General features: G+C 62.2%; 1 protein-coding gene across 3 annotated transcripts; it reads right to left on the bottom strand.

Annotated features, from left to right (window-relative positions):
• Window positions 1–1,688: 1,688 nt before the first annotated feature.
• Window positions 1,689–8,902, bottom strand: SIVA1 (SIVA1 apoptosis inducing factor). Of its 3 annotated transcripts, XM_058740468.1 has the most exons (5): window positions 8,716–8,897; window positions 6,653–6,847; window positions 5,788–5,944; window positions 5,471–5,533; window positions 3,686–3,874 (listed from the first exon to the last, which is right to left on the bottom strand). In XM_058740468.1, exons 1-5 carry the CDS (start codon window positions 8,831–8,833, stop codon window positions 3,817–3,819), a joined length of 591 nt encoding a protein of 196 aa, XP_058596451.1. In that variant the 5' UTR covers window positions 8,834–8,897; the 3' UTR covers window positions 3,686–3,816. The 3 variants fall into 3 exon arrangements, with proteins under 3 accessions (XP_058596450.1, XP_058596451.1, XP_058596452.1); XM_058740469.1 differs by lacking the exon at window positions 5,471–5,533 and having other exon boundaries at window positions 8,716–8,893; XM_058740467.1 differs by lacking the exons at window positions 5,471–5,533; window positions 5,788–5,944 and having other exon boundaries at window positions 1,689–3,874; window positions 8,716–8,902.
• Between the last annotated feature and the right edge of the window lie 3,762 nt (window positions 8,903–12,664).

Raw genomic sequence — 12,664 nt, 5'->3', positions numbered from 1 at the left:
GTAGAAGGGGTGCCAGGGGCTGGGGGCGGGGGGAGATTTACAGGACAGGTGGTGGTGAGGGCCCGCAACAACGCGAGCGTATTTCCTACCACTGAACTGCACACTTAATGCTTAAGATGGTTAAATTGTACATACATCTTAACACAAGGAAAAAACTCTCCGTCGTAGAAACCAGAAAATACAGGGACGCCCTTCTGTTCTCCTCAAACCCTGAGCCAGCGGTGCAGTGACCGCATGACCGCAGGTGACGGCCGTGGTGGGGAGCGCAGGAAGCGCCTGGAATCAGTACAGCGTGGTCATCAGGCGGGCCCGCCCTCCCCACGGGCGCTGTGGGTGCCTCTGGTCCCAGGAGGGGCTTCAAAGTCACGGGCATGGACATAGCATCCTGGGTGGGTGGGGCCGAGGGATGAACGGACATCCTGAACTTGCGGGGGCAGGGGGGAGAGTGGGGGACACGCGGGGACGGACACCTAGGATGGAGGGCAGGAGGCACGATGCCCTCTCGTGTCCCGTGTCCCCACAGCTGCTCTTGCCACTGCTGGGTGGCTGGCGAGGGACGGGATGGAAACCAGTGCCCCGTACCTCGATGGCCCACGTCCTGGCCACCGTGTGGAATGAGCTAAGTCGGCCGCAGGCCTGGCTGGCAGCGGCTGGCGACCTGGGGTCTGCCTCCTCGGCCTGCCCTGCAGACTTGGGCGGGGCGGGGGGGAGGGGGGCCCTCCAGGAGCTGCCAGCAGGGATGCGTGCTCAGACACGGCATCTCTCTTGCTCCTTTCGCTTCCCCGTCTTTACGCTCAGAGGGAGTGTCTGCAGGCGGCAGGCCGGCGTCTTGCTGCCCGGTCGTGTGCTGGACAATCTGACCACGTCTGGCCTTGACTGAGGCCTTCCCAGTGCTCACAGACCGCTGTCAGCGGGCTGGGCTTACAAACCCTCTTGCCCTTTTCCTGTGTTCCCTTCTCCGTCTTTCCCCACCTTATTTTGGATTAAAGGACTCGTGTTAACATTCATTTTATCTCCGTCAGTGGCTTGTTTTTCCAGTTTTAACGTTCCCTTTCCGCCGCGGATCCAGCCCACAATACCAAGTGGCACGTCGTGCCACGGCCCGGCTGCTCAAGGACCAACGTGCACATGGGCCGTGCACACCGACAACTTCCCGGTCCGCCTTCAGTGCTGCCAGAGCACCCCTGGCATGGGGACAGGGCGGTGTCTCCCAGCCCTGTGCGGCCGTCCTGTGCCACGTCCACAAACCTGCTGTGACTTCTGCTTTCGGCAGTCGAGGGCTTGGACATTCTAAACACAGAAACACCTTGGACTGCGAGAAGCTCATTCTGTGTCTAACACAAGACGAGCAAACATTTCTGATAAATTAAAAAAAAAAAAATTAACGTTTATTTACTTTTGAGACAGAGAGCACAAGCAGGGGAGGGGCAGAGAGAGAGAGGGAGACGCAGAACCCCAACCAGGCTCCAGGCTCCGAGCTGTCAGCACAGAGCCCGACGCGGGGCCCAAACTCACGAGCCGTGAGATCATGACCTGAGCCGAAGTCGGACACTCAACCACCTGAGCCACGCAGGCGTCCCTCTGATAAATTTTAACTTGACACACGAGCGGCGTCCTGCGATATGAGCCGTACGTGCTGCCCGATGTCACATGATCACAACTAGCCAATAGTTCTCTCTCTCTCTCTCGCTCACTCGCTGTGGGACTGTGGGTGATCATCTCCCATGCTCAGACGCTCGGTCTCAGGCCGCGGTGTTTGGAAGAAATCAGTGATTTTTCAGGACGTTGGAAGGTGCCCACAACTGGCACTTGTGTATTTTTGTCACTTCAAAGCGCCTCTGGGCCGCCCTTTGCTTTTCCATCCAAGAGGGAGCTCGGGAATGCTTTGCTTCGTTCTAGGTCATCGGACAGGTTCCTTGTTGAAGTTGCTCGAAAGGAAAGATTCCATGGAGCCAACAGAGAGCAGTGATTCCGTCAGTGATAAAAGTCATCCTACGCGGCAACCCTCCTCTCTTGTGCCCCTCACACCAGCCAGGAGGGTTTTCAAAGGGCAGGTTAATTTAGCTTTTTAATCTGCATTTTCTTATGTCGTATTACAGCACCGTAACCATTTTTATATGAATATATTTGGGTTGTACGACGAGTCATCTGAGTTTCCGGTATTTCTTATGGGGAAATTCGCTTTGCGATGCAAGTGCTTTGGATAACAAGCATGTTTCCAGAACGAATTACGCTCGCCAACCAAGGCTTTATGGTCTTCCTAGTGGTAGCACACACACTTGTCACCACTCTGGAGCACCGTCAATGGCACCACGTGGGCCCACGGTGTCGTGCACCCCTCACCACCCCCCACCCATCTTCACAACTGAAACTCCGCCCCCATGAAACACGGACACCCCTTCCCCCCGACGGCCCCTGGGGCCCCCATCCCACTGTGTGTACGGACGGCACGAGAGGGGTCGTAAGCGATCTGCCGTCTCAGGGCCGGCTGACGTCACTGACCACCGTGTCCTCACGGTCCGTCCACGCCGCGGCAGGGGCAGGACCCCCCCCCCCCCCCTTCCAAGGACCCTGTCACGCGGACGGGCTGCAGTGTCCATCCGCCCAACGGTCGGGGAGCACGCGGGTGGCCTCCCTCTGGATCCCGCGGGCCGTGCCGTGGGGAGCAGGGGGACGTGCCGGCGCCTGCAGGTTCCTTCCTTCACTTCTTTTGCTGTCACCCAGCAGCGGGGCTGCTCACCACACGGCAGCTGACTCTGACTTTCCGAGGGGCCGCGGGCCGTTTCCGCAACGGCCATGCCACCTTACGCTCCCGTACGGTGCACGGGGACCCATTGTCTCCACATCCTCGCCAACACTTGCTTTTTGTCTTGATAACGGCCGTCCCGACAGGTGTGAGGTGGTTTTGATCTGCATTCCCCAAATGACCAGCGCGATGTCCTGCTTAGTGGGGTCACGGCCTGCAGCCCCAGCAGGAAGCTGGACGCGAGGAGGTCCCAGGTCGAGCGAGGATGGCCGTGTCTGCGGCCCAGGGCACAGCCTGCCGGTTAGCCAGAGCCCCAGGCCCCTGAGCCGGAAGGCTTTGGAAGAGTATGGGTTCAGGAAGGCCCCGGGCGCCCGCAACCCCCCTCCAGGCGGCCTCCCTGTCTCCGCTTCAGTGGCTTCTATGATGCCCCGACACAGCAAACCACACCCCGGGCCCGGCTCCAGCCCGCCACCCCGCCGTCCCCTGCCCACCCTCCCCACCCCCGTCCACCCCCTAGACTCCGTCTAGGATGCGGAGTCTGACGGCAGGGGAGCCTCGCGTGTGGAGACCAGGGTGGAGGCTCCAGGTGACGGAGACCCACAGCCTGCTGGTCCAGCCGCCCCGCTGCTCCTATCGGCTGCCCCCGACGTGCGGACTGCCCGGCCGTCACTCCCAGACAGCAGGGACTGTCAGGTCACCGGGAGCCCCGACCACGCGGGCACCCAGATGGGGACACGTGAGGGACAGTCTGGGACACCAACGCTGAGCCACTCTGGCACCGTGGCCACGAACTGTAGAGTCCGTCCTCTCTCACCACTGCTGGCTGCAAGGGCTGGAAATAGCAGACTCTGGACGCCCGTTTCCCACGTACAAGATGGGGGAGCAGGCACAGAGGTCTCCAGAAGGCCACACCCCAGAACTGTTCAGTGAGTCCTCTGGTCCAAATATAAAGGGGTTTATTCGCTTCCGTCCTCAGTACAAAATATAAAATAGACACCCCCGCCCCCCAGGGTCCCTCGGCGTCGCCACCGGCGCGGCCGTCCAGGAAGGCTGTCATCCGCTCCCGGCCCTCAGGCCTCGAACGTGGCACAGCTGCCACAGAGCACCGTCTCCTGAACGTCGCCACAGCTGCAGCATCACGGGGAAGAGAGGAGAACCGTTTTGAGGGGCCGAGCTGAGTCCCCAGGCTGACCCCCCCCCCCCCCCAGTCCCTCGACCTCATCTGGACACAGGGCCGTGAGCCGCCTACAGAAGTACTTAACACGAGGTCCCTCACCCCGCACGGCCAGCATCCCCGGAGGAAGACCACGTGAGGCCACAGGGGAACCCCGAAGTGCGCCCACAGCCACCGGGGGGGGGGGGGCCCAGAGGGGGCCTGGAACCGGCCTTCCTGAGCCTCAGGAAGAGGCAGTCCCGCCGACGCCCGACCTCAGACCTCCGGCCAACGGGGCGTGAGAACTGCTGACGGGCCCATCTGCGGCCCCCGCCCCACCCCAGAGATCTCCCAGTCTCCAGGCAGGGTTTACTGGACCACAGTGGCTCAACGAATCACAGGGGAAATTCATCAGGAGAGACGCCAAAAGGACAAGGAATTGGCAGCACGTTACAGAACGCCCAAGGAAACCCGTTTTCGACGGAGATGCAAGAAGTCGGAGCTGCCCAGCCGCTGGCGGGGAGGACGGTGAGCCCGTGGCCCACGGGAGAGCCAGGAGCCGTGGGCCCCAAGGTGGCCATGCATGGCCCACCGGGCTGCATTTTAGTGAGAGCAGAGCCTTGGCACAGAACCCACCTTGGGGGGAGGGGACACCTGCGGGGGGGGGGGGGGCACCTTCAGGGGAGCAGGGCACCTGCAGGGGAGGGGGGGGCACCTGAAGGGGAGGGGCTGCGAGGCCACGGCCTGGCTTCTAAACCTGGGGATGCCACTTTGGCCTTGTGACCCGGAGCAAGTCACTTGTACAATGGGGCAGGAACCCACCCCGTTCGGGCTCAGAGATGGGCGTGTGGCCGCCCCCATCACAGGTGACTTCTGTAGGTAAGGGGCGGGGTGGGGGTGGGGGGAAGAGCAGGAAGTAAAGGCCAGGATGATGCTGTCGGGCAGGAAGAAGGTTCCTGCACACGGGGCTGCAGGGAGGAGGGCTCCCGGCAACTCTCTCTCTCCCTCGCCTGCCCTTCTGTGCTCAGCCCCCCCCGCAGGTGAGGAGGTAAGCGGGGGGACACCGGAAGGGCCTGGCCCCCCTCGGTCTGCCCGTGAATATGAAGAGAAGAAACCGGCAAAAACAAAGCAAAGACATACCACGTGCACAATGTGCCCAAACTGGACAGCACAGAGCTCCCAGTCCCCCGCCCTCACTCCGGGCCGCACCTCTGCCCCCGTTCTCCGGGGCTCGCCAGGGCTCGCCGGCGGGCCCACCAGAGCTGGGTGTCTGCTTCCCGTGGTTGGTTCTAAAGACTGTCGGGACTAAGCTGGTTGGAGGAAGATACAACCGGCTCCGAGTCTGCGCGGGGGCCTCGTCTTTCTTACAGGGCCCGTTCACCCCCGCCCGGCCAGCCAACAGTGGCGCAGGGGTGGGCCTGGGACCCAGCGCTGCCCAAGCCCGCACGGGATCCAGCGAGCTGAGGCAGACGCACGCTCAAGTAGCGCACGGAGCAAACGCTCCGCTGGGGCTCCGGCAGCCCGCAACCAGCCACGCGCAGACCCGCGAACGGACCTGCGCCTGCCCCCACCCGCCTCCACCAACGGCGAGCACCCTGCCGGGAAAATCCACGCCCACAGTCCCGACACCAGACCTCGAAAGATCAAATCACGAAGTGACTGAGACAGCAGACCCAGAGCAAAGGGCGGGACTGGCGGCCGAGGTGACCTGGATTTCCTCGAGAAAAGATCAGTCTTCAGAAAAAGGTGAAAGTGGTGAGGCATCCGTGGGCACCGCGGCATCCCGAGAAGCAAGGCCACGCGGGGCCCCTCCCACTGCCCGCCCCCCAGCTGGACCGGGACGCTCCGGCACCTGGCACCTGCTCGGCCCCCGCGGTCGGTCACTTACTCCACAAGGGTGCACAGCGCGCAGGCCACGGCCCCGCAGCTGCAGCAGATTCGCACGCACCGCCCACACAGGGCGCGCTCGCACTGGCCACACGCCGCCTTCCCGTCCACGGCTCGCACGCACGAGGAGCAGGCCCTGGTCGCTGCCCCGGACGGGTCTGTGAGGAAGACACGCCGCCGTCAGCCCTGCAGCGGCTGCGGGGCCCCGCCTCCCCGACTCGTGGACAGAGGGCTGACCTGACTCCCTGCACCTGACCTGCCCCCTACCAGGGCTCCTCCTGACCACCTACAAGAAAGCACGGCCCACAGACCCTCGCTCACTCGGAAGACCCCAGGAGCCCAGGGGCACGTGAGAGGCCGGCTTCCGCGACCCCGTCCCCGTCCGTTCTGCCATCTCCGAGTCAGAGCGGGAAGGAGCAGTTCTCCCCCTGGTGGCTCGTATCAGAACTCTTGTGGCCTTCGTCTCATGATACTAGCCCCGGTGTCCCAAAGCGTGGCTCGTGCACCACTGCTTAGCAAAGGCTGTGCTCCGGGCCTGGGGGCGGGGGGGTGGTGGGGGTGGGGGTGGGGGGGGGGTGGAGGTCTGAGCTGCTCCCGCCCAGACGGAAAGCAGGCAGGACGCCAAGAGGGTTTCCACTCCTCTCCTGACCCCCCAGCCAGAGGCTGCTTCAAAACCCAGGGCTTGGATGTCAGGGGTTGGGGGAGGGCAGAGCCTCCTGACGTCAGGAGCCTTCCGGGCTCCCCAGCTCCCGCCTGCCCAGGAACGGAAGAGCTCCCCGGCAGACGGCATCAGGACTGAAGGACAACACAGCTCCACATCCATCCTCCGCGTGGGGCCGGAAGTGCCAGCTGCTGGCCTCACTCACCAGCTTCGGAGGCCCGGGCTCGGCTCCTGGTCAGTCGGCCGTCCGGTCCGATCAGCATCTGCCCACGGGGGGTCCCAAGGGCCTCTGTGGGGCCAGGCTTCGGGGACTCTGGCAGGTCAACGATGGCACAGCCTTCCTCCCACAAGTGGTCCATATAGGCCTGGGCCCCTCGAAAAAGGAGCTGCTTGGTTTTCTCTGGGGAAGACAAATCAGTCCCAGCGTCCACACCCCTGTGGCGTGGAAACACCGGCCCGGCCACCCTGTCCTCCGAGCCGGCTGTGGCCAGGCCTCCTCTGTGTCCTGTCATCCGGTCGCCCCCGGCCCATGCTGCTCGCTGCTGGCCCTTCCTTACCCGAGCTCCGGGGCCACCTCCTCCAGGAAGGTCCTGGACCATGCAGCCCTACCCAGGCTCCCTCTCCTGATCTTCCACATGGCTCTCTTGACGTGTGGCCTCGCATCACCGCGGTTTCTCCCCTCCAGACCCCGCAAGCACCCCGCGAGCCGGCGGTATATGGCACGGAGGAAGCCCTGCCCCTCAGGTCACTAATTCACAGCCCTGGCCAGTGTGCCCCCCTCCACCTACCGTGGAGCCGCCGGCAGCTCTGACACAGGCGCCCCAGGACTTCCCAGACCTCCGTGGGCCCTGGAAACCCCGCCCCTGGAGCCAAAGTAGGTGGTCAGGTCCGCAGCAGTGGCTTTGCCTCAGGCCGCACGTCGGTCATCCAGGGGCTTGCACGAGAGCAGACGCCCACCTCCAGCCCCCAAAACGCCTTATCTGAGGTTTTCTGCCTTGTCCCAACAGAGCCAGGGTGGAGATGCTGGAAGCTGTTGGCTCTACGTGGTACTGATGGGAGGACAATTGCCGGGTAACTCAGACGACCCCTGCCACACCCAGCTCCTCCTCCTACAGCCCCTGCCTCGCCTTATCCTGGGGAAAGGGGGAGTGTCAGGAGGTGACTGGTTTTCCAAGGCTTGTGGTTCATTCAAGGTAGAGGTCAGGGCGACAGTCTCGGCTGGAATTTGCTGCACATGAATTCAAACTGGGCGCCTGGTCCTTAATTATGGAAGGCCCCGGGGGGTCGAGGGAGAGAGTAAGCCAGACTGACTTGGCCTCAGAAAGCAGTTTCGTTCGCCACCCGAGTGTGCACAAAGGAAAGGGCAGAACGACTGCTGACAGCAGGGTGGTGGCTGGGGTGGGCTCTCCCCCACATCCCTCAGGCACAGCGGCTCCGCTTGGTTGCAAACCCTCACTGCTCTAAGGGTATAGTCTCTGGGCCCCCACCACTAGGTGAGGTGAGCTCCACTCTGGAGCGGCCTCAGGGTATTAACCGCCCTAAACTGAAGAGCCATCGTGCCAATGCACCAAGAACCATGCACGAGGAAGCCAAATAAGAAGGCCTACAGCTCGCCGCCCTCACACCTCACCGGGACCTGGATTCCAGCACGCTCCTGCTTCCTGGCCTTTGCACGTGTGTCCCTCTGCCTGGAATTCCTTTCCCCTTCCTCTCCGCCTACCTAGCTCCCACCCACCCCGCACGAGCCCTCGGACACCCCTGGAGCTGGTCCTGCAGCGACCGGTGCCCGCCCAAATCACCCCCGGAGAGTCCTCCCCACACTGGGCCGGGAAGCTCCGCGGGGTCTCCCGCGCAGCCGAGGGCAGGGGCGGCGCGCTCCACAGACAGCTCTCGGGTTAGGACGCGCACTCACGCCTGCTTACCCCACCCGGGTCAGGGCACCTCCCCACCTCCCGCTGGGCCCGAGAGACGCGGGGGTTAACCCGGCCGGGGTTAGTTACTGGCCCAACCCGGGGTCTCCCGGGAGGACAGAGCCCCGAGGCAGCACCGCCCGCAGGCCGCCCGTTAGGGGAGGCAGGGAGGGAGGGGCAGGCACGCCTCCTGCGGCCTGGGGTCGGCGCAGGTGAGCGTGCGACCCTTCATGCCCCGCTCACCGCTCCCAAAGCCCGGCTGGACTGCTGGTCCCGCAGTCTCGCAGCTCCCGGGGGGCGCGGCCTGCAGAGACCACCTCCCAGGCTCCCGCGTGCGGGAAGCCCACCCGGCACTCACCGAAGATCTCCCGCGAGTACCGCTCGGCGCATACGCCGCGGCTCAGCTCCCTCTGGCCAACGCGGACCTTCAGCTGCAGCGGGGCCGCGTCCGCGAAAGTACAGCCCCGCTTGGGCATGGCCGCGGGCCCGGGGCTGCGCAGCTCAGCCGCGCGCCTAGCCGCGACCCGTGTCGTCACAGCCGCGCGCCAACGCAGCGCGGCGCGGGATAGGATAGAGGCATGGGCGGGGCGGGGCTCGAAAGCGGGACGGCGCGGGATAGGCTCGGGGCGAGGGCGGGGGCGGGACCCAGCTGCGCGCGAAATGCCGGGGGTGAGGGCGGGGGCGGGGCTCGAGCCCGCCGCAGGATAGGTCGGGGGCGAGGTCGGGGGCGGGGCTCGAGCGTGGCGCGGGATAGGCCGGGGGAGAGGGCGGGGGCGGGGCTAGAGTGGACACAGCGCGTGATAGGTCGAGCGTAGGTTGTGGTCGGTACTGGGGCAGGGGCGGGTCTTGTGTGAGGCGCGCCGCAGGATAGGCGGAGGGTGCTCTGGGGTCCGGCCTCGGCGTGGCCGCGCGGAAGGGGTGGCGTGTCTCGGGTGTCTTCTGGGTGGTGGTCCCAACACAACTGTTGAGAGTGGTTATATTTCCTTGTTGAAGTCATCAAAGTTGGAGGATGATTCACGTCATCCTAACTTTTAAGTGGGAGCAATGCCTAGTCCTCACGGAAGTGGCCAATGGCGTACGGACTCCCTGGACGCAAGGAAATCGCCGCCCGCCGCGTTCCCGGAGCAGCTGACGTCACTTCCGGCCGTTGGCACGCGAGGGCAGAGGAGGGGTAGTGTGAGCTGCTGGGACTGTGGTGCTTGAAACGCGGGAACTCCGGGGCGCTGGCTTTAATCTTGCGAGTGTTAGACCGTTTTCTAGAGTCTTTGTGTTCGGGTTTAAAGCTGCTTCGGGTCCTCTGAAGACACAGGAGCTGTCTAGCGTGGCTAAGGGCGTGTCGCGGAGGCCCAGGAGGCCGCGTGTGCACCTGCCGGCGGCACCCCCTGACGGGGTGACGCGGTGACGCGCTGCCACCGGCAAGGCTGTGGGTCCGCGAGCCGGGGTGGCCTCCGCCCTGGGTGGGCTACCGCGTCCTGGCTCCCGTCGCGGGGCCGGCACTGCCACCGCTGCCTCCAGCACCTGGAGGTCCAGCCGCCCCCACTCCTGAGTCCGTGAGGACCTGTGGTCACTGCGGGGGCGAGACGCGCGCACCCCTGTTCGCTACTTCCGCGACCTGTCTGCAGCCTGTGCGACCTCACAGACGAGTGGATGAAGAAGATGAGAAGGACACCTGCAGTACCGCGCATGGCCCGGAGGATATTGCGCACAGGGAAAGACACATACCCTATGATCTCACTAATACGAGGAGCCTAAAGTCCTCAAGCTACCAGAAACAGAGCGGATGGTGGTTGCCATGCTTGGGGGGGGCGGAAGCTGTGGGTCAGAGGTGGGTCTGCCCTGCAGCGTGGTGACGAGCCAACGGTACTGTGATGTCCATCTTCAGTGTTCTCACCGGAGCAACCGCAACGGCCACGTGGGGTGAAGAATGTGTCATATGTCAGTTATATCTCAATGCTGGGGAAAAATTACTTCCCTGAAGACCTCGTCTCCAACACAGTCACCTTTCGAGGGACCGGGAATCGGACATAGGAATTTTGGGGCGATGCAGTCCAGCTTATAACACATGCCACGCTCTGCACTAGGCTCTTGGAGTGCCGTTGAGTACAACCAGCCGGGTCTCTCCTCGGTGGGGCAGATGTCACGACAGGGGAAGCATGGGGGGCCGTGGAGGCAAAGGTAAGCACACCTGCCCTGCCCAGGTCAGAATGCCCCAGGAAACCCAGCTGGCCAGGAGCAGGGCTCATGTGAAGCCTTTGCTGAATGGCATAAGCTTAAAGTTGGATGTTAGAGAACGAGAAGCCGGAAGCACTGTGAGCATGTCCCGAAGGAAAGGGACGGAGCAGCAAGAAACCAAGAGCCGTTTCATCCCCAGGACGGAAGGCCGCCGGGACTGCTCGTTCTCTCCAGAGGACATCATACGGGCGCCAGGCCTGGGATAAGAACATTTTCTCTGGGGCCAGATGTACTCAGGACCCAGTGTGGAACACACTGCAGGTGCCGGACTGGTCAAGATGCCAAGTACTATGTTGGACGTGCCTGCTGTTACCAGACAATTGGCAAAAATAAAAGAGGCTTGAGCCAGAGGACCGATGCTTCGGCTCCTGGAGAGTCTTAGCTCCCTGCTTTCCAATTCTCTCACCACCCCACCTTTAGGACCTGTCTACAGTTGACATTCTGGAAATGGATGTTCCAGAATTGCGTTGAGGCAGGAACACGCTTTCTGTTTTCCCATGAGGAGGGCAGCATACCTGCCAGAGAGGACAGGCGGGCAGGAATTGTACTCATTCAAGTGTCTAATCAGGGCTGCCTCAGGGCCTCGAGATTGTGAGTTGTCATCTCAGCTGTCCGAAGCTGGGTAGTGTGGTTGTATTACTCTTAGTAACTTAGGTTGGAGGCTAATTTATTTACTTGGGGGGAAGTTGCATGGAACACCCAGATGATAGATGCCCAGTTCCATCCGTCACAACAAACCCGAGTGCCCGGGGGACCTGGAGAGACCACGGCCCTGCTTTCTGTCCCCGTGGGTAGTGTTGCAGTCCTAGAACCTGACACGTGCAGACTCATTCTGCAGATGCCGGTGCATAGGTGTGTTTATGTCGGGCTCCTCAGCACGCTGACTTTGAGACCGTCTTTGTTACTGTTGTATCCCGCGTGTGGACGGGCCAGTCTGTTTACCCGTCCACGGCCACCTGGGCTGATGCCAGGTTTGGGCTGTGACAAAGGTGGCTTCTCTGGATATCCTTCTGTAAGGCTTTTTCTGAACATTCTTCATTTATTGTGGTCAGCAGGCATGGAATGGCTGGGTGGCAGGTTAGAGAGTCGGCAGCTTTTCAAAGTGCTTGGAAGAGCACATCAGTCATGATCAGTTACCGATTTGTCTTTTACTCCCGTATCGAGCTGAGGCCACTGTGAGCCCCCTCCTCCACTCTGGGGCTGTGTTATTGGTGCAAAGTAGAGCACCTTATAATTACTCGGGCCCTCAAAACACCTGATGCTGGAAAAAGGGGGCTGTGAGTACCAACCCATCCCTCAGAGCCTCCTGCCCCTGGGCCGTGAGAGTGAGGAAGTCAGTGCCAGGAAAGGACCACTGCCCCTGGAAGTTGGTCTTTTCAGCCTGTAAAACTCCACAGACACCCGAGGACATTGCCTGAGGCTGCCTCTTTGAGATTTTGGCCAGAGATGGAAGAAAACCAACAACGGTTTGTGTCCAAGTGAAGGATTTAGCAGCCACTACAAGACGGAGATTTGAAAACATTTTTGCAGCTATTATAAATTGCTGGTTAAGCTTCCGAAGCCAGGCTTGGAGCTTTTCGTGTAGAATGAAATGATTTCTCTTCTGAAAAATGTCTACTCCGCTTGACTGACAAGGGCATGCATTTCTCTGTTGCGGCAAAATGCTGCCGGACGGTCACCTCACATGGAGAGGCGTGCTCCCAGGGGGCAGGGAGGAGTGCGGGGTCCAGCGTGGCTGAGAGGGTGGCTCCACTTCCCCGAAGAACCCACCCCTGCCTCCGGGCTCTTCTTTGGTCCTTCTTGCTGCATCATGGAAGGAGATGATTCTCAGGAAACTCAAAGAGCAGTTTCTGCTGTGTTCCTCACCTCTGCCTTCAAGCGGCTGTGCTGCTTGGGGACTGGAGGCCCAGGGAAGCTGGTCGGAACCCGTTTTCCTGGCTTTCTTTCAGATCACTGGACACTGCTCTGGACACCGTGTGGAGCAGTCTGCAAGCGTGCCTGAAACCGCAGGAGTCTCAGAACGGGCGCACTCAAGATGCCGCCACACGGTTAGCATCTCTGAGGGGTGAGCCAGC

The sequence above is a fragment of the Neofelis nebulosa genome, chromosome 7 (genome assembly GCF_028018385.1).
Source record: "Neofelis nebulosa isolate mNeoNeb1 chromosome 7, mNeoNeb1.pri, whole genome shotgun sequence".
In the NCBI taxonomy this organism is placed as follows: domain Eukaryota; kingdom Metazoa; phylum Chordata; class Mammalia; order Carnivora; family Felidae; genus Neofelis; species Neofelis nebulosa.
This window is presented reverse-complemented; position numbering and strand designations above follow the sequence as displayed.

What these genes read in the sequence shown, in the direction of transcription:
- SIVA1 (XM_058740467.1), bottom strand. Translation starts at nt 8,833, where the DNA reads ATGCCCAAGCGGGGCTGTACTTTCGCGGACGCGGCCCCGCTGCAGCTG. An exon ending in GTACTCGCGGGAGATCTTCG is followed by an intron (nt 6,848 to 8,715) that starts GTGAGTGCCGGG and finishes TGTCTTCCCCAG; the next exon opens with AGAAAACCAAGCAGCTCCTT. An exon ending in AGCCCGGGCCTCCGAAGCTG is followed by an intron (nt 3,875 to 6,652) that starts GTGAGTGAGGCC and finishes GTGATGCTGCAG; the next exon opens with CTGTGGCGACGTTCAGGAGA.